The following is a 19,444-nucleotide window of genomic DNA, read 5'->3' on the forward strand; positions in this document are numbered from 1 at the left end:
TATGGCTTGTTCATATTGTGGAAAACAAACAACACACAAATAAGCTACAAGAGTATAAAAACAGAAGAAGCTTGCACAAACGCAAGTACCTCGCCTCGAATCAAAAGGTTAACATTCCTGCGTGATGACACCATGCTAGTGGTCGGGCCACATTCTGTTAATATTTTGAAACACCCCCACCACCACAACCCCCTCCTTCTCAATGAAAAGCTGGAAGGGATTTCACAAGGAATTCTCAGAACAACACAATAGGAGTAAGTCCAAAGGGTTGTGCTAAAGATTGAGTTCATGTAAGTGTAGAATCAAAGGCATTTTTAAACATTAGCTCAGATGCTTAAAAGTATGTTGCTTACTGACCCCTTTCCAGGAACACCTCCGAAAAGATCCCCTTTAATACACCAATAAATACTGAAAACAAGTGGATGAAGGTGGAGGCAAGTAAGAACAAGGCTCTTGGGTGCTTAATGACCCTTAGAAAACTTTAGAAAAACACTCAGTTAAAGGTTTACTCAGTAAGTGTTTGTTTACATTTTCACTGTTTTTTTTCTTTGTCCCCGCATTTTTTAACTTTATACTGACACCTATGGGTGTGGCTTTATGATGTCTGTTTAATAACTAATTTAAAGAAAGTAAACAGGACAGTTTTTGGGACTGACAACCGCATTTACTAACAGGTGTGAGTCTCGAAATGTCCTATTCAAAAGATAGCTTACAGTAGCACAGTCACAGACAACTAGTTGTCCAGTCCAGTTCCGTTCACATAGCACAGTTTTTCCTAGAACACGGTTGTGAGTCCTGGAAATTTAAGGGTGCGAGTTCAGTCATAGAATGCTGTTGTCACTGAATGCTGTTGTCACTCCCATAATTAACTGAACTGTGTGTGAAAGTAACCGTATTAAGGACTCAAATACAGGACCGACAACCGTATTCTGCTGTAGTGAGAACGTGGCCATAATGTCTTTGTTTTACTTAGTATTAGTAACTCGGTCATTGTGATATTAACTTGGCAAAATCCATGAGGGCACAACTTGCTCCATGAAGTTCTGAAGGATCATGTGACACTGAAGACTGAAGAAATGCCTGCTGAAAAATCAGCTTTGCCATTACCATTAAATTGTACTGTAAAATATATTAAACAGAAAACAGTTAGTTTGAATTGAACACAGTAAGAAGTGTTCAGTTCACTTACTTAAAATTGAGTAAACCTATTGCCTTAAAATAAAAGTAAATAAACTTGATATTTTATTGAAAAAAATAAGTTAGGTGAACTTGACAATTTCACATTACTTCATTTTTTTGATTAAGCATGAAGTTTATTTACTTAATCATTTTAAGGCAACAGGTTTCCTAAATTTTATAAGTTATGTCAACTGATCACTTTTTACAGTGTAATAAAATTTTACAGTATACTTTTTTACTGTATTTTTGAGCAAATAATGCAGCCTTGGTGAGCATAAGATACTTAGTTTTTTAAATATTACATTGTAAATTAAATCGATGGCATTTCATATGTATTTAATTACCATTTGTCTTCCATCAGAAAAAAAGTGTTAAAATCATCTATCATGCTGAATCTACAGGGTCTCTAAGAAAAGCGCAGCTGTATGACACAGCCAGTGCAAACTCCTGTTAACAATAAGCCATTGTAAGCTCCTTCCACCAATGTAACAATGTGTACAAATGGACATTCTTCACATTCCCTTGTTATTTTGAATTCTCTATTCACACACACACAAGCCGTTAGTCAAACAGATATGCTAACATCAACATATTACCTAGAATTCATTTAGAGTGCTTATTTAGATCTAAATAAAATAGTCATCCTTCATTTCAGCTAATTAAAATACATTGAGTTATAGTTTGTTTGGTTGACACTGGTTACCACATTATACTCAGTTCAGTGTTTTCATCTATATAACCCTGTTAAATAATGCATTTCTGTTTTCTGTAACTGGAGCTGACTTGTCATAATCCTAAACCACTGCTGCTACAATAGCTCACAGTCTACTATTTTTTCTATAGATAAAGCAGGCTGGGTGTTTAAAAAAATAAAAAACTCACTTGAGGATATTGGTGCAGACACATCTGCCTCCAAGCCTCAAATTTATATTAATACCACAGTACCATCCCTGCATCCCAGTTTATTATCCGAGAACTTGGCTTTTATAGCTGAAAAATAGTCTCTGAAGATATGAAACTAGAAAGCTGATAAGGGACTTGAAATGTAGGAAAAGCTGTTCCAGTGGTTATTCACTCATTTTAAGCATATGAGTCAAGAGACTACTCAGACTCATTTAAAAAGGACGAGGGCCCAGAGAGGCAATAGCCCAGGAGTACGGAGTGAAGAACAGCAAGAGCTGGACAGAATGACACACAATCAAATTAAAAGTGATTTAGGGCTCTGTGAGTCCTTTTGTTTGAGATGTTGAAATGTTGGGCTGTGAAAATGAGGATGCACAAGTCGTTACAGTCCAGATAGTAGCAATGATTTTTATTTTTATTTTTTTTATGCATTATGAGGATTTGGCAGTTGGGTCAGTACTATTTTAATACTAAAATTGTACACATATACCAAAACTCAGTATGCAAAAATCAGAACATATATTTTAAGTGCTTAGCCAATGGGATAATATTAAACTTTTATTTAAATAGTAATTAACATTTTAATTTTTTCTACTATTTCCATGAAATGAAAACGCTTCAGCTAAATTACCTGCATAAGATCAATACTAAAGATGTTAATTAATTAAATTACTGTGATATTAGTACATCAATTAGTATTCACTGAATATCAATGCAGTGCTGTCAAGCCATAATAATGATAGTCAATTATGAAGCACCAACTGGGAACTATATCTTCAATGCTGTCATGACATAATTGTTGAATGTTTCTTAGATGTAACGTATGCCAAAGTACCGTAGGAAAAGATTTTACACCTTTCAGCACAAAACTGGCATAGCGATTCATAAAACAAGATCAGGTTGTCAAGTAAGGACAACCATTAAAAAATAAAAGAGATCACTGGTCTTTATTCTAATGCCATTTAAACACACTCACACTCACACTCACACACACACACACACACACACACACACACACACACACACACACACACACACACACACACACACACACACACACACACACACACACACACACACACACACACACACACACACACACACACACCACAGTCTTTGATCTCTGAGACATTGTTCACATCAAAGGTTGCATTCAGTATTCTAGGTTTGTATTCTATGTGGCCTGATAACGCAGTCAAGTTATCCATACATGTTCTCTGTAGCGTCAGCTGAACTGGGCTGGGCTGGGAAAACCATTTGCATTTATCCTCTTTAAGACCATATGTATTGCTAGTGGTCTTGGTTGCTCTTCACCTGACCCTTAACCCTGCCCTCAAAGCTGTGGCTAGAATGCTGACATAACAGGGCAAGGCTAGCCAGATCAATAAGCTGTTAACAGACCTAACCATCATAGCTAGCCGATGGCCTGCGCAGAGATCTTGACATCCATGAATTCTGATGAGGACATGATGTACTAATCTTGTGGGTGTAGAGATGAGCTGCTGCAATGAGATAAGTGGAGCGTTTAACTGTACGCTGGGAAGGTTAGAAAAAAAATACAATCATTCACTGTCATCTAATGCAGGAGATTGTCTCTAGGCCATCTTTTTCAGATTTAGATTGAGTTCATGATAACTCACAGTCACAGACAACCGCCCCATCATGAAGCACTACTGCCACTGTTTAATGCAAGGTGAGATGTTATGTATCATTTAATGCTCTCCCAACAGCATAAACAACCGTATAACCCCCTGGAGCCAGGATAGTTTCAATCATTGGCCATTTGTTGCAAAGCCCCACCCATTTTACAACTCGACCAACCATTAAACAAAACAGCCGAGCTTCCAAGTGGGCCAGTAAAACATTGATTTAAAACTAAATGTCCAATAAACGATGATATGTTATTTCCTATGCAAATTATGCTTTTATAGATTTCCAAAGCGAAGCATGGCATCAGGAAGGAAGGAAGGAAGTACAGGAGGAAGTCAGGAGGAAAAGAAAGGAAAACAGGCAGGCAAGAAGGAATTTAAGATAGAAGTAAAGATGACAGAAAAAGACAGGAAAAATGTCAAAGAATAAAAGAAGAAATAGAGGCAGGAAAGTAAGAAATCAAGAAGGAAGTGCGGAAGTCAGGAAAACAAGAAAAAGGAAGGCAAGCAGGTAAGAAATCAAGAAGGAAGTACAGAAGGAAAGGAAGGTGCAGTAGGCAGTTAGAAAGGAAGGAAGTCAAAATGGAAGTGAAGTAAGAAAGGAATTCAGGACAGAAAAAAGGAAGTCAGGGAGTAAGGAAGAAAGAAAAAAAAGATGGAAGGAAAAGAAGAAAAGAAAAGAAGGCGAGTACAAAGGAAGGACAGGACCAGACCAAACAACCAACCGACATTATTACCATAATGTAAGACATTTTCAGGTAGTCATTCTTTTCGTGCAGTCTTAAAAGAACCACAAAACCACAAACAAGTTGTCATTTCAGCTATAACTCTCTCACCATATAATACAATTTCCAAGGTATGCTGGGACATCGGGACTCTGGGTAAATGCAAAAATAAATAAAAAATCTCAAAGACTCGCATGCAGCTGCTCCATTGACATTTTATAGAGGAGAGAGGCTTAAAATTCCTCCACATCCTCTAAATGTCCTCCAAGGTCTGATGTTGTTGAGGTAGAAAAACACAGCAGCGGTTTGAGATTCAGTCATTTAGGCAGTGTGCTGTTAGCATGAATTAAGAGTCACATTCAAAAGGGAGGGGGGATGTTTACACAGGTGAGAGATGATTTCAGCTGTGAAACTAACATGATCCATTTAAAATAACCAAAAGACACGGCAAGAAAAGCCTTCAGTAAATAAAGGCGTACGGAGCAGCACCTGTGATAACGCTACATACGACCGGCAGGGAACATCTGTGGAGATCTGAATAATCACAAAGTGAGCAAACAAATAGCTACCGTCTACACAGCCCTCAGGACCACACAAATCCTATCAGTGTAATTACCTTTCATCTCAAAAGGGCACTAGAGAGGAACAATCCATATTCCTGTCCTAATTTCTCATTTTCATGCAAAAGCATGCTCACACACACATTGAGTGCTCAAGAGAAGGGCAAGTTATTTGCAGGCATTAAGACTTCAAAAGGCCATCACTTCTCATTCTCTGGTGGTATGCACTACATGCCAGCACAAGAATAATAAAGACCCCTGGATCACAGAAACAGCCACAAAAAGGCAAATGGTGGGATGCTATACCACAGGCCACCTCTCTGTCCTTTGAAGAAATACATTCGGTTCATTATCTTTGTTACAGAGTTTGCTTTGTCCACTCAGGGGACCTTATGCCCTTCTGATGTCTTTGGTCTGTTTCCAAATGCAAGTAGTGCTGTTGCGTCTCTAATATGAATATAAAGCAAATTCTGTGCAAATACATCACTATTTCCTATAAAAATGGCCATAAATTATAAAATAGATATTGGGAGTAAGCTACTAAGGAGGACTATTAAAAACGTGTCTGGATTTTTAAACCACATATTTAGCAAAATAGCGTATTTTTTAAAATAGCAAGAGCGCAATAGAGTGAACAAGAAGACATTAAAATGAAAACCATTTATACAAAATTAATTTAAAATTAAAATTAAAATAAATCAATTGAACTTTCCCCACATCTCTCCAAGCATGGCTGCATTGTGTTATTTTTTTCAGTTATTTTTCTCATTCTGTGCATATGAAGACAGATGAAGACAGATGTAAACTATGTAAAACATCTGCTTTAAGGGTGCACAGGTCAGTGATTTCAGCCTGACAGTGTTTTATTTAATAAATACAGTAATTTAATCTTTTAAAAATTGATGACCTTTACAATGGAACTGAATCAACACTGAAATGACTTCAGATGAACAACAGTCAAAATGCATCATTTTCCTGTTCACTGTAAAGCTGCTTTGAAACAATCTGTATTGTATAAAGCGCTATATAAATTAAGGTAACTTGACTTGAGTGTGTGCCTGGCTTTAAGCACTAGAAATCACCTTCCCATCTCTCTAATGTTTTGCAATGCTGTATCTCCTTATCGACTCCACAGCTGCTTTTCTCCTAATCCAGATCACTTTTACTCATTCAGTAAAGCTCTTTTAGGTTCTTGTCACAACCAAGACTGACAGGAAATCTTTATCCTCCTCACTTGTTGATGACGGGCACAAACACAATCAAACATTCTGCATTCATTTGTCAGTTAATTATTCATGTCCATTCCCCCTCACAGCATAAGCTTCCTTTCATTTCCTGTTGCCGTATTAACCGAGAAACTGTAGACGACGATTGCTGCAAATCAGACTGAAAATATCAAAGCCCACTCGGTTTGACAATAACAGTACTTGGGAGATGAGATATCAGATCTTTGCATAGAAAAACACCTCCCAGGCTGCTTCAATGGACCTGATCGGGCCATCAGCTGCCATGTGGTTTTCAGCTGGAAGACTATGTAATGTTGGCATGGGTCACGCTGACCACATATCTCCAGGGAGAATACATACTAGGAATGTGGCTTCTCTGATGCGAGCCAATTAAGTCGCATAAACAGGAATGCAAGACTGGCTAACATGAAATTGAGGAAATGCCTCTTGGGATTGTGGATGACACTGAATGAAACTGCTTTCTCATTCTGCAGCCTTCTACAGTTAAGATACATTTTCACATCTGTGAAAATAAAATGAAAAAATTACATCGCTTAAAGCCACTTTTGGTGATCTCAGCCCTTCCACTTTCATTTCCATGTCATCGCTTGTCATTGAGACTCCACAGACAGATAAACAGTGGAATGGTGGAATGTTCCAGCACATCACAAGCAGTGACAAGTGCCAGTGCAACAACAGCAGCTCTGCATACTCCCGCTGACAGCGAGGCTGATAAAGGGGCTGAGCGTGTGAGATGGTTTCTGCAGGGAGAGGTTTGAGACATGCTTTAATATTCCAAGCAGATGCTCCTATCTTGGGCTCTGCCGCACCCATCCCCCTCATGCATGGGAGCTGGGGGTGTGTGAGCAGATTTGGGAATAATTCCAGACGGGAGGTGTACAGATGACCCCAAAAAAAATACTTTAGTTGTACTTCTCTTTTAAATGGAAGGATGTGGGGAGCAACTGAATCTGAAAGGCATTACTTAAAATTAAACTACGGAGTGGTAATGTAACAAAATGATTTTTCATGAATGTTGCAATCAATTACTTGTTGGCAGCCTACAGGTTGATTGAAATGTTGCTTTTCCTGTTGAATTCCACTCAGTGGGGTAATGATATCTCTTACTATTGCAAACAATTACTTCTTAATGAGTTTAATTAGTCTTTTTTGACTATTTTTCAAAGGAAAATATCTAAAATAAATGAAATACCTATTCTTATATAGCAATGATGCATAAAGGGATATTTCACCCAAAAATTACAAATCTGTCAACAATTATTCACCCTTATGGGATTTATTTTTTATTTTTTACAAGATATCCTGTAAAACCCCAGTGGGAGGTTTTTGGGGGGTTTTTTGCACATAAAAGTTAAAGTCAGTGGTGTACATTTTGTCATTATATGGACAAAAACAGTTTTCTTCCAAAATCCTAATTTGTGTTCCACAGAAGAAAGACATTTTTTATTTTACTGAACGTGAGAAAATAATGACAAATTTCTTTTTGCGTCTCTTTAGGACTTGTTTTCAAAGATTGTATCTTGACTAGAAAATTTCTCTTTGCGTCTCTTTAGGACTTGTTTTCAAAGATTATATCTTGACTAGAAAATTTCTTTCTCCAACATTTAATGTATTTTGTCTTATTGCACTGGCATTTTTATATATTTTATATTATATAAATTATCTATTATTTCATTTATCTATTTATATAGATTTAAAATCAGTGCGAAAAAATATGAAAAGTCTTAAAACCTTATGCAGCATTTCTTCAAGTACATTTATCATTTCAAGCAATTTTACATATTTAATCTGGAGAATTGGAAAAATGTTCACATTAAGAATGTGACCATTTGCACTATACAACATGACAGCATAGCACAATTAAACATCTCTGCAAATTAACAAAACTTGTCCTGAAAATGAAAATTGCTCAATTTTCATCAAATTGTGAAGAGCCACACTAGAATGTGAGTGCTGCCAACAGAGAAACAGTTTTATTTATTTATCTGAGGCATGTTGAAACATGCAAACACACTTTTAATAACACAAGACCGACTGATAAAAAAGCGGGTTTGAAGGGAGGATAAAACGAGGATGGGAGAGAAAATGCATTCTGCTCCTGTCAAATCTGTGTAACAGCCACTAGAGATGATTACCAATGAAAAAAATGTATTTCTTATTCTAACACCGAATGAAACTTTAGGGAAACGACTGAGGGTGTTTACATAAAAAAAAAAATTGCATGAATGTTGTCTGGTGACTAAGCAATGAGCCCGAGGCCCTCAGAGAGATGAACAGACTTGAATAGAATGTTAAAGCAGCTGTGGTACAGTTTTATAGATGCATGTCAAGTAAAGTTATATGACCAGAGCTGCTGCTTGTGACAGACCGCTCATAAGCTGCGAACATATTAAAGGAAATCACATTAAAGCTACCTCCCTGTTTCACAAAGCTGATATAACCCCTGTCTACTCCATAAACTACTGTAATCAACTGGCGGAGAACAAAACTGATTTACCTCACACTGCTGAAAAAATGGGAGACACTACAGCGCACTTCCTAAAAAAATATAACAGTGCTGAATGTAAAGTTTTAGTTACGATCTAATAAAATGAGACAGTTGTTCCTTTGTCATGACTTGGAAGAATATGTAAGTAAAGACAAGATTAACACGAAAAACACGGTATGAGTCTGAAAACAATCACTGCTTCATAATGCCCTACAGCATCATGACAGGAGGACTAATGTAAGTCAGCCTGTGAGTCAGTAATGATACACTCCCTCACCCTTCCTCCGCTCGCACATTAACACAATGTGTGGAAATTGCACCATTGCGGTCAATCAAGGCCACACTCAGACAATGGCTTTGAGCACAATTTCACAGATGTACGACAAAAAAAATGTAATACCTTCATCTGGTCCGGATGTATGACGGCAGTGCAAAAATTATGGTTATGAAATTCATAGCAGATCCGACGATTTTCTGCTCAGAGATGATTTACACTCTGAAATTTGTTCAATATTGAAAATATGTTTACTTATTTTTCTATTTGGCAAATTGGCATCTGTTAAAGTAAAATACTATTTGGTCCAAAAGTCAAAGGCCACTAATAGAAAGAAAAACTTCTTTGCAAAGTAATAGACTTTTTTCCCAACAAACTTTTCACAAAAAATTACAAACTAGCTTATTTGGTTAGTGATAAATGTCTAAACCAGGGGTCACCTAATAGCAGACAGCTATTGGTTCCATACAAGCCGAGAAGACATAATGACAGTGCATTATTCATTGCACCATTTTTGCTCCAAACACACAGAGATATTCCTCTGCTTTAGCCCCAATATCATTATCCTTGATGACAATTTTGACTATTTAGGACTTTTTACTTTTACAAGGTACTACTACTGTCCACATGGAAATGAATAACTATTACAAAAAAGTATTGGAAGGACCTCCGCTGGGATGGATATATGGAGGCTGGACCTCTAATTGAATACTTCTATGCAAAAGTGCAGAATATTAAAGATTTATTATTCACATTATGTCATAAAATTTTAAAATCTTCAAAATTCCAAACATTTTTAGGTTTAAATAATATTTTTAGTGTGGTCTCAGACTTTAGGACTCAAATGCATGTGTGAGTGCGGGTTGGCAGAAAAGGTGTGGGGGTGAAAAACAGGAAAAACGGAGGAGGACATGACAGGTTGGACTGAATAATGTGGGAGGCCAAGAAGCTTCATGCCTTGGAACAGATCAGACTGGAAAAGATGAGCATGTCCACTGGTCAGGAAAAGGATACAGCTGATAGAGAGAAGGCTCAGTAAAACTCACCGACACATTGCAAACTATGCTGGCTAACTTTAGACCCTTCACAAATGATTTTGTCTCGTGTAAAAAATATTCACATTTTCCTTCCTTCTGCTGTTTCTTTACATTGTTTTCTTACTGTCTTGAGCAACACTTGCCCATAACTCCATCATTTGTGGCCTAGGAGCCTTGTTGAGCCCAGCCAAAGGATGAAGGCCCTTGAGCAGAGCTTCATATCAGCGGTGTCGAGCACTCAGCCAGTGTTACTTGCGGCTAGAATTTAAGGCTAAATGGTCTCCTGGTACCATCTGATTCTTCTTGAGCTGGCCTCTTCTATGGACTCCACATCAATGATTGACATGCTATGAATTAAACATAAACTGAGGGACAGAGAGAAAACAATCAGCCACACACATACACATGGCCACTGAACGGCAGGAACATAAGAAACTCAGATGCTCTTTCTTTAGAAGTCAATATAAAATAAGGTGTACACCAGCATTAAAATGTTATATTAGCCAATATAAAAAAGTACAATTCTAAACTCTTTTATCTAAACAAATAATAAAACTACCAACTAAAATTAACACTTTTAAATGCTTCAAGACAAGTGAATTTAAACATCAAAATCATCATACAGTATCAAAAATGGGTTAACTTTGAGAACTGCTAAAGATTACATCTAACAGTGTTATTATAGTGTTTTTTAAATATTCGTTTCAAATGAGCAATTAGACGCCAAATGAGCATGCACATTTAAACAGCTAATATCAAAAATCCAATCCCAATTAATTAAAATGTTACTTAAAATCATCGATGATATACTGTAATGACCAATTATGCAAGTGTGTATATAGTTCACCCAAAATTAAAATTTAGACAAATTTAATTTACCATCAAAAATGGTAATTGCGCATCAAAAAGTTACACATTTGAGCATAATTAAGGTAATTGAGTTATATTTACAACTAAATGCAAGTAGTCAGGGACAGAGAGCAAGCATGTGTGTCCAATTTAATTTTGTATTTTCAGCTAAACATAATCATAAATATGTATATGGTGTCACCACTGCTCTGTGCAAGGTTTTAACTAAGGTTATTGTTTTTAATGATTCAAAAATAATTTTTAAAAATGTACAATTTTAACTCTATTATTTGTTTACAGTACCATGAGAGTATCTTATTGTGAGATCAGCATCACGTATCGAACCGAATCATGACATGAGTGTATTGTTACACCCCTACCGTTTCATATGTTTCTGTTAAAACAGTCTCTTTCTCATCCCAGCTTCATATGCATAGACAACTATATAAGCAAGCAGTTCACAATTGGTTTTTCCATTTAAAAAATGTAAACACAGAGATGCTGTCTGCTTGAGCACCCTGACATACTGTAGCAAAACCGAACATTTCTAATAGAATACAAGCTTTCAGGTGTCCAGTCCTCTAGCTGAGTCACAAGCCAGACAGCACATCACAGATTTAAGATAGAAGCCTAATTGAATCAATTAGACTTGGACTCAGTTCAAAGATGCAGGCTTTGGCAGCTTTAACAAACTCACACTACGTTAAAATAATCAGTAAGAGACATCTGATGCTAACCCGTTCACTAATACCAATTTACACTGATTAGGAAGCGCAAGCAGAACTACATTTTCATATTAGGTAATCCTACTTCATTTGCAAGCCCAAAGTAACCTGACATAGAGAGTGCCCATAGCAACATAAAGCCCTATGATTAAAATCATCTCTAATATCAGTCAAATGGTGATCCTTCATACAGGCTAACACGCTAAATGAGGTGGACAGTGGGTGAAGGGGGGAAGCTGGGAAGTCAGACGACATCTGTGCTGCAGGCAAAGAGGATTACACACACCAAGTTCAAAGCTCTAAATGTTTAAGGAGTTCACACAATTTCTAGCTGAATGGCTGAGATACCTATAGCATCTGGATCAGCTTTTGGTGACGTGAAGTCGCAAAGACATACTGAAGAGTCATGCACTCTTAAAACAATAAAAGAGTACTCGTTCACTCCTAAATTCTTATATGATGCAGGGGTTGTATTCATGAAGCATCCTCTTAAAGTTGGTATAAAGTTGCTGTCATCTTTTATACACTATTGAGACGTATATCCAAGCAAAACGGCTTCTCGAACAAGAACAAATGTGGAGCGGGTCTTGATTTTGTCCTTGATGTTGGGACTTGATGGGGAATTGATTGGATCGTTGTTTGCTGTTGCTGAGATCTCAAGTAAACACCATCAGAGAATGAGGGCACATGAATTTAAAAAAGATGTGCATGGATAAATCATACATAAATACAGTAATACTCTTTTTTTAAAGGATAGTTTTAAAAAAAAAAGGAGAGTAAAAAGGATAATCAGATTTTTCATTTTTATGGCGACTTTAAAATCTGACAAGGGTTTAAATAAGATGGTAAACGAAATTCTTATGATGAGTAGACAGATAAGATTCTGAGTTAGGGTGTTTCTGTAATATGACCCACAAACGGGTCATGTTACACAATTCAAAGCTAGATTCCTATGTATCTGGTACCCATGGTGATTCTTTAAGAATCATGTCTGTATTTTATGGCCTCTGGTCCTAACCTGTCCTGAAAGCTAAGGTCTTGGCTGCCTTTTGTAGATCCTCATTATTTCTCTCCGACAAACACAAGATTAACAGTCCAACACCTGTAAACACTTGTAACCTGGCTTTAGCATCTTAAATAAACCTTGGGAGTCTCTATGGAAAGTAAAAGTATCTACCAGCAGCACGATTAAGGAAATCATTGTGGTTGCCCACAAACAGAAAGCATCTAGTGGTATCAAAACTTTCTCATGATGGATAGTCTCAATTTCCTCCTGTTGTGGTAACAGTGATAAATGGTTTATGTTAAAATCCACTTTTTCCTTGAGAGTCCCATTTAATCAAAATGCCAACTAAGTAATTATAAGCAAATGCTAGTAATCGAATACGAGGTTAATATTGGCTGTCTAAAAACCTAGAGAGCTGCCTAAATAACAGTAATTATTATTACCTGAAATAATCCATTCAGATCCTCTCAGTTTGTATTTTGTCTCAAATCACAGCGCTTTGCTTCACATTAATAAACGGGGAAATAATAGCGTTAATGTTATAAAAACCACCAGTTAAGAAAACAATTGAGTTTCAGCCGTAAAGCAGCTTAAAGCAAACGACAGGTGACTTCTGAAACATTGAAAATAGCCTACACACAGACACAGCGCGTGAAAGTTTCTGAGACTGGCCAAAGTCCATTAATAACATAGCCTAAGTAGCCTAACATTTGAGCACACTTAACACGGTCTTAAAAAAAATAGCTTTTACCAGGGCTTTAAAAAGAAACACTAGTGCTAATTGTAGAGTGACAAACTGTTATCTCTAGGTTGGTACTCCAGCTTATGTTTTAGAAATTGGGTTAACAAACTAACCTGGCTTTACAGTCTTCAGACGGAGGGGTTCGCGAAAGTGCCGGATGACAGCGAGGGTGTCTCGGTTTGTCAGTCCACTGACAGGCGTGCCGTTCACCTCCAGAAGCACATCTCCAGGACCAGGTAGTCTGCCGACATGGCACACTAACGCGTCCGACAACACCTGTCCGAGGTACGGGAACTCTCCGTGCTCGGCTCCCCCGAGTATCTCCAGCACGGCGCTGAGCTCCCCGGCGTTACCCCACGAAACGGCGCATTCCTGCACTTTACCGGACCAATGTTTCTTCTTTTTCAGCGTCTTGGACATGATTAATCCCTTTCGTAAACGAGTCTCTTAAAAACAGGTTATTTCCTTATGCAAAAGCGTTTAAAGCGCAGTAGCTAAAGCAAAGCGGCTTCATTCCCATGTCTTGATGAAAAAGATTAGAAAAGGTTTCAAAACTTCAGAGTCGGCATCGCTCGGTTCTTAAAGCATATTCCCTGTATGGTTCAGTCAAAATGCACGTAAATTCATCTGGATTGAGACACGAGTTCAAAAGGTAAAAGGACTCTTCATTGCCTTAAAATTTATGTTAGACCTCACTGCTCACCAAGAAGTGTCACCAAATATCGTCTTCACGATCCAAACAAGCGCTTTCTAGGAGAAAAAGACACGGAAATAGCATTAATCTACCACCCGAGGCAGGAAAGACTTTATCCAGGCACATACAAAAAGAATATCTACAGCCTCGCTTGGTAATACCGGCTGAAGAGTGAAACGCCGTAGAAAAACACTCACATCCGTGTGTAATCCCTTGCGATCTAGGGCGACTGTTGTTAACTTGGGTTTCGCGCACCTGTTCCAATGACATCAGCTACCGGCGCGTTCACGGGAAACGACGAACAACAATATACCTGGATCGGGAATAGGCTACACGACTAACTAGGTCCACTGTCCCACGACATTTGATTCACGTAGACACGCCCTCTTGTGTGGGTTGTTGTTGTTTGAGTAGAGCTGTCATCGCACGTCGTTGATTTTTGTAGGCGCTGCTTTGCAACTTTGTAGATTTTCACCTTTTTACTTGCGCCAAACGAGAGCAGCGACTGTCAGTGGTGCAGAGTGGACGAGAGCAGGGCAGCCAATGAGAGCGAGAGGGCGGGCTTTCCCATACTATTTCACAATACCAAACTTCATAAGCCTGTCTGACCATTCTAGGGCTGAAAGGTGTTGACTCTGTTGAGAGCAACAATAGGCCTACTTGCTGCCCTCCATCACAGTCTTGAAAATGCCTGATGAAATTTATTTTTTTAAAAATGCAGCTCAAAATGCTTTACAATAAAAACAATAAAAGTAATTCAAATTAAAAATATTAACAGAACATAAAGATGAAACCCACTTTATGATAAGAATAAGATCATAAGAATAAGAAGTTACAATTAATATACATACTATGCATAACAAAAGAATATTAATGCACTACATTATACAATGCTTATGATCAAATGTTTAAAATTTGTGATTTAAAGGTTAGAAATATCTTGAAATAGAGCTTGAATTGTTTTAAATCTACCAATTTAAATCTACAGCACAGACCCCTGGGTTTCCCTTTAGATGCCCTTCAGGTGTTCACTGAACCCTGTTTGAAAACCATGAATGTAAAATGTATTGTTCTGTAATTATGGGTTCGTGTTGAACAGCTGTGTATAAACCTTGTAATTTAACACCACCTGTTACACACATTTTGCACATAAACATGATTTTTGTATGATGTTGTTTTTCTTGCATAAATACAAGTTTTACAAAGATAATACAGCTAAATGATATTGTATGTCATTCTCATCAAGGGTTAAAAGCTTCTAGACTTGATGTTGTGTATTATAGTGCCATCTTCTGTTGAAGTACAGAATTCCACTCTGTATGGGAAGATCGGAGAACATGCACCCCTTAACCTTAAGAACAATATGCATTTACTTTTTAGATATTTAATTAGATGTATGTTAAGCATATGTATGATGATAATGCATGAGCCACTGTGTTATTAAGGAGAATACATTTAATAAGTTTACATTTTGTGTTATGACAATTGACAACTCAATCCCAGAATCGATTAATCTGAAAGGTATATTTATTCTATCACTTATATAAAGGTATTCATTCAATTTTTAACCATTTCAATTGTATCCGACTCTGGTGATTCTTTGGTCGATCGATCTTTTGCCACATGTGAAAGGCTGTCCGTGAATTTTCTTGGCGACGGTTTTTCCAGGGTATAGGTAAGTCTTTCCATTCACACCTACAGAAATACAGTGTCTCCAATTCACCTTTACTAATTTTTTTTGAATTATGGGGAAGACCAGAACACCTGGAGGATAAGCGACAGTGCGTCCAAAAAAGGCCAATGTGCCACCCAAATAAAGCTATATGAACAGCTAAATGTTTAACTCCCCATTAATTGAAGATATGTCATAATAGCAACACTATGATACATAACACATAATACAATTAGCCTATGTTTTAATGAATAGCATAGCAAAAATGTCTGATATGTACATCTAACTCATGGAATTATTGAATAATATCCCCACAAAATACAATAAATGTAAAAAAAAAAAATAAATAATAACAACAACACTAGTACTAGCATGCTGCTCGGGGCCTATGTGCCTGCCAATTCTGGGAAGCCATCTTACTCACTTCAAAATAAAAGCATACATTTTTTCCTCCACAAATCTAAAAACATTAATATATCCGATAAATCTCCCATTAACAAATAGACACAAACAACTTTGATATTCAACATGATATAATGACATCACTAGAGACACGAAACAAGATCAGGTAACCTCAAAACTGTTTTATCTGGCTAAACCTCACAAATGTTGCTGTTCAGATTAACGACAATGTTAAGAAGAGTATATCTATTCATTAAATGTGTTGAGATAGATTTAGTGCCATTTATGATCAAGAGAAAAAATAAAGATATGTGGGGGGTAATCTTTATGTGCATCTCACGTCATTATACTTCAAGAGAGAATGATGAGTGAATTCAGAAAAACACTGCACTCCTGGCAACAGTTAAAAGGGTTCTATCGTTAAGTTAATCATTAATGTGGAGGGCAGTCACCCTCACGGTCATTGCTCTGAAAGTCAAAATCAGACTTAATGCTAACAGAAAGAGGCAAACAAACAAGGCTACCAAAAGCAGTCAGACATCTCTTTTCCACCTTTATTCCAGTAAGGTAAGGATTACGTGCACTCACAATATATGTTGAGATATTTAGACATCATTCTTGCAATTCACCTCTAATAACATATGTTCTTTCTATTCAAATGATTTTGCTGATGTCTTTTATTCAGCCTGTTTTGGAAATGTTAAAGAGACCCCCTTATGGCTGTACAGGCCCAATACAACAGCTCATCTGGCACTGACCCAGTCGGTTGTACGTAAGAGTCCACCTTTCTTTCAGTACTTTCTATTGCGTCTGACATACTTTAAATGCTTTTACCTTTGTTTTTAAATATAATGACATTTTCAGCAAATATATTTTGCCTTGTGTTTGTATGAATGGACAGATGAGGAAGGATCAGGTCCATTTGCGGTCATCATTATCCCAAGCTTGCTTGCTCTCAGCACCCTGATTGTTGTGTCTCAGATAATATGGAGCTTCGTTACCAAAAGATCATCAGCTCAAGTTATCACAGGCTCATCTTCAAATGTAAACGGTATGTGAAATAAGGCAATACTTTGAACTCAAATGTCAGATGCATAAAGTTCTAATGCATTTTTAGTTTTATAGCCTGAGTATTTGAGGGCAAATCATGAGAAATAGCATCTGCTGAATCAACTGTCTTTAAGGGGAGCCTGTACCCTTGGACACAGGCGTCGGGACCCTGCGGCCTGCACAGGGAGCTCTGGGTCTATGGGAGATACCTGCTCTGTGCACCCTGGTGGGGGTTGAGCCGCTTCAGATGGGACATTATGGGCCAATCTGCACGGCTCAGCTAAAACAAGACAACACATCCACTGCTGTAGTGATTAAAACTCTTAAAGGTACATAACAACACAAATTCATCATTCTGAAATGCTTCTTCTAAGAATTAAATTAAAAATGATTCTTCATAGTTCTGCTCCACCATGCTATTTATTTACATTAGAAGAAATAAAAGTGTAGAATTTATGATTGTAGTCACACTGAAAGACTGCAAATGTTGGATGTATCTTGTTTCAGACAGGTCAAATCAATCAGAAGCTACAGAATTTGTGAATTTTGGCCTCTTCCTTGCAGCAGTGAGCAAACACAAGAATATAGTGAAGATGTTATATTGTCAGACACGTCGGACGCCCATGTATCTGGTTTTGGAGGCAAGCTTTCCAGGGAACCTCCTGCATTTCCTCTGGAGTCTTCGAGAAGTAAAAACACCTACGTTGACGTAGAATATACATGGGTTAAGTCACATCACTCATTTTTCTTCTCAACTTAACTCTCTCTAAACAGGACAGATGTGGTGCAGGTGACAACTTCCAAGTGTTTTCAGAGATGTCTGTTTATCTAGCAGCTAAACAGGTAGCAGCAGGTCTGGTGAGTCATTTATGTCCTGTAAACATAGAGCATAAATCAAGTAAATGACGTTCATTAAAATCATTTGTTCATTTTTACTTAGGACTACATACACTCCTACCACAGAATAATACATGGGGATGTTGCAGCCCGGAACATGTTGATTGGTTCAGGGCTCTCTGTCAAAGTGTCCGGATTGGATTGGGCTTTTAAGAGCCGCCAGATGAGAATGGTGGACAAGGAACAAGAAGTCAATGTGCCTGTAAAATGGCAGGCGCCAGAACGGATAATGAGGCTTCCCATAACAGACAGGAGTGATGTGTGAGTCTATCAGGAAATTTTGAAAACTTAAAAAATACTGCACTTTGACCAATGTGCTAATGATTTGATGATTTCTACGTTGTGCTGTCGTACTTTTTCAGATGGTCTTTTGGAATCCTGCTTTATGAGATGATAAGCCTGGGTAATATTAATACACCAGTTGTTACCTTGAACATTTTCATTAAAAATAAAATGAAGCAAACAAAATAGCAGTCTCATATTTACCTTCTTTCTCTTTTGAAAGGGTCTCCTCCCTATCCTGACCTGGATCCGTCTGAAGTGCTGCCCAACACTTTAGCCCATTACCGGATGAAAAGACCAGAAAACTGTGGAGCCCCATTGTAAGTCTTTGTAATTTTTTTAAATAACTAACTTGCCATGTAAATAGTTGTCTTGCTCCTCTATGACCCGCAAGTGTTTAAGAAAATCTGAAAATCTTGTTTAAACAACATATAACGATTCATATTATCTGGAATATCTTGCAGATTTGACTTAATAAAGTACTGCTGCATGTGGAACTTCAAGGACCGGCCTGTGTATTCTGCCATTATTCGGCTTCTAGACTCGTACAAGTACCTCGCTGACACAAAACCGCTTCGCTCTGAACAACACATGGACATCTGCGAGTACAGGAGGATAGCAGGACTGCCTCAATGTCAGTGAGATCTACACATTCAGAAGATTTAACTTTTTTGGGCTGTGTTGCAGCCATCAAAATCAAAATTTGTTCATATTTACAAAATACAATTATGATGGTCAGTGAAAACATGTCTTTGTACTTTTGTCAGTTAATAAAAGGTTAAATAGAATGAACAAATAACAGATTCTTGATTTTATTGCATTTTACAAAATGTCCCAACTTTTTCTGATTTGGGGTTGTAAAAAGGCCAGAGTATTTTTTTCTAGCTGTCTCTGGTTTCAGTGTTTCACATTCATTTATAAGCTTTTTCTTTTGTACATGTCTTACAACAATTTTCATGTGACTGCCTGCCTATTCTGAATAAAAGTGTCTGCTAAATTGATACATGTAAATGTTTTGACAATGCAAGTGAGATTTTACCATTAAAATAACTAAGTTAAACGA

General features: G+C 37.4%; 2 protein-coding genes across 4 annotated transcripts in view; one reads left to right on the top strand and one right to left on the bottom strand.

Moving 5' to 3' along the window:
• The window catches only part of magi3a (membrane associated guanylate kinase, WW and PDZ domain containing 3a), a 148,891-nt gene extending 134,295 nt beyond the window's left edge, over window positions 1-14,596 (bottom strand). Inside the window, exons 1-2 of one of the 3 annotated variants that reach the window (XM_077218768.1) lie at window positions 14,276-14,578; window positions 13,498-14,134 (exon numbers count right to left, since the gene is read on the bottom strand). In XM_077218768.1, coding sequence (XP_077074883.1) covers window positions 13,498-13,804 — 307 coding nt within the window. In that variant the 5' untranslated portion in view covers window positions 13,805-14,134; window positions 14,276-14,578. Of the gene's footprint in view, window positions 1-13,497 lie in introns of all 3 variants that reach the window. The other 2 variants (XM_077218767.1, XM_077218769.1) reach the window with 2 other exon arrangements.
• A 2,010-nt stretch (window positions 14,597-16,606) lies between these two features.
• On the top strand, window positions 16,607-19,039 carry LOC143725949 (tyrosine-protein kinase STYK1). Its single transcript, XM_077218847.1, has 10 exons — window positions 16,607-16,719; window positions 16,838-16,920; window positions 17,054-17,203; window positions 17,337-17,531; window positions 17,710-17,891; window positions 17,977-18,060; window positions 18,143-18,360; window positions 18,462-18,502; window positions 18,605-18,701; window positions 18,846-19,039. Exons 2-10 carry the CDS (start codon window positions 16,869-16,871, stop codon window positions 19,021-19,023), a joined length of 1,197 nt encoding a protein of 398 aa, XP_077074962.1. The 5' UTR covers window positions 16,607-16,719; window positions 16,838-16,868; the 3' UTR covers window positions 19,024-19,039.
• The last annotated feature ends 405 nt before the right edge of the window (window positions 19,040-19,444 follow it).

Source organism: Siphateles boraxobius, unplaced genomic scaffold (assembly GCF_051911475.1).
Source record: "Siphateles boraxobius isolate OS27281-9 unplaced genomic scaffold, OSU_SipBor_1 77, whole genome shotgun sequence".
NCBI classification, from domain to species: domain Eukaryota; kingdom Metazoa; phylum Chordata; class Actinopteri; order Cypriniformes; family Leuciscidae; genus Siphateles; species Siphateles boraxobius.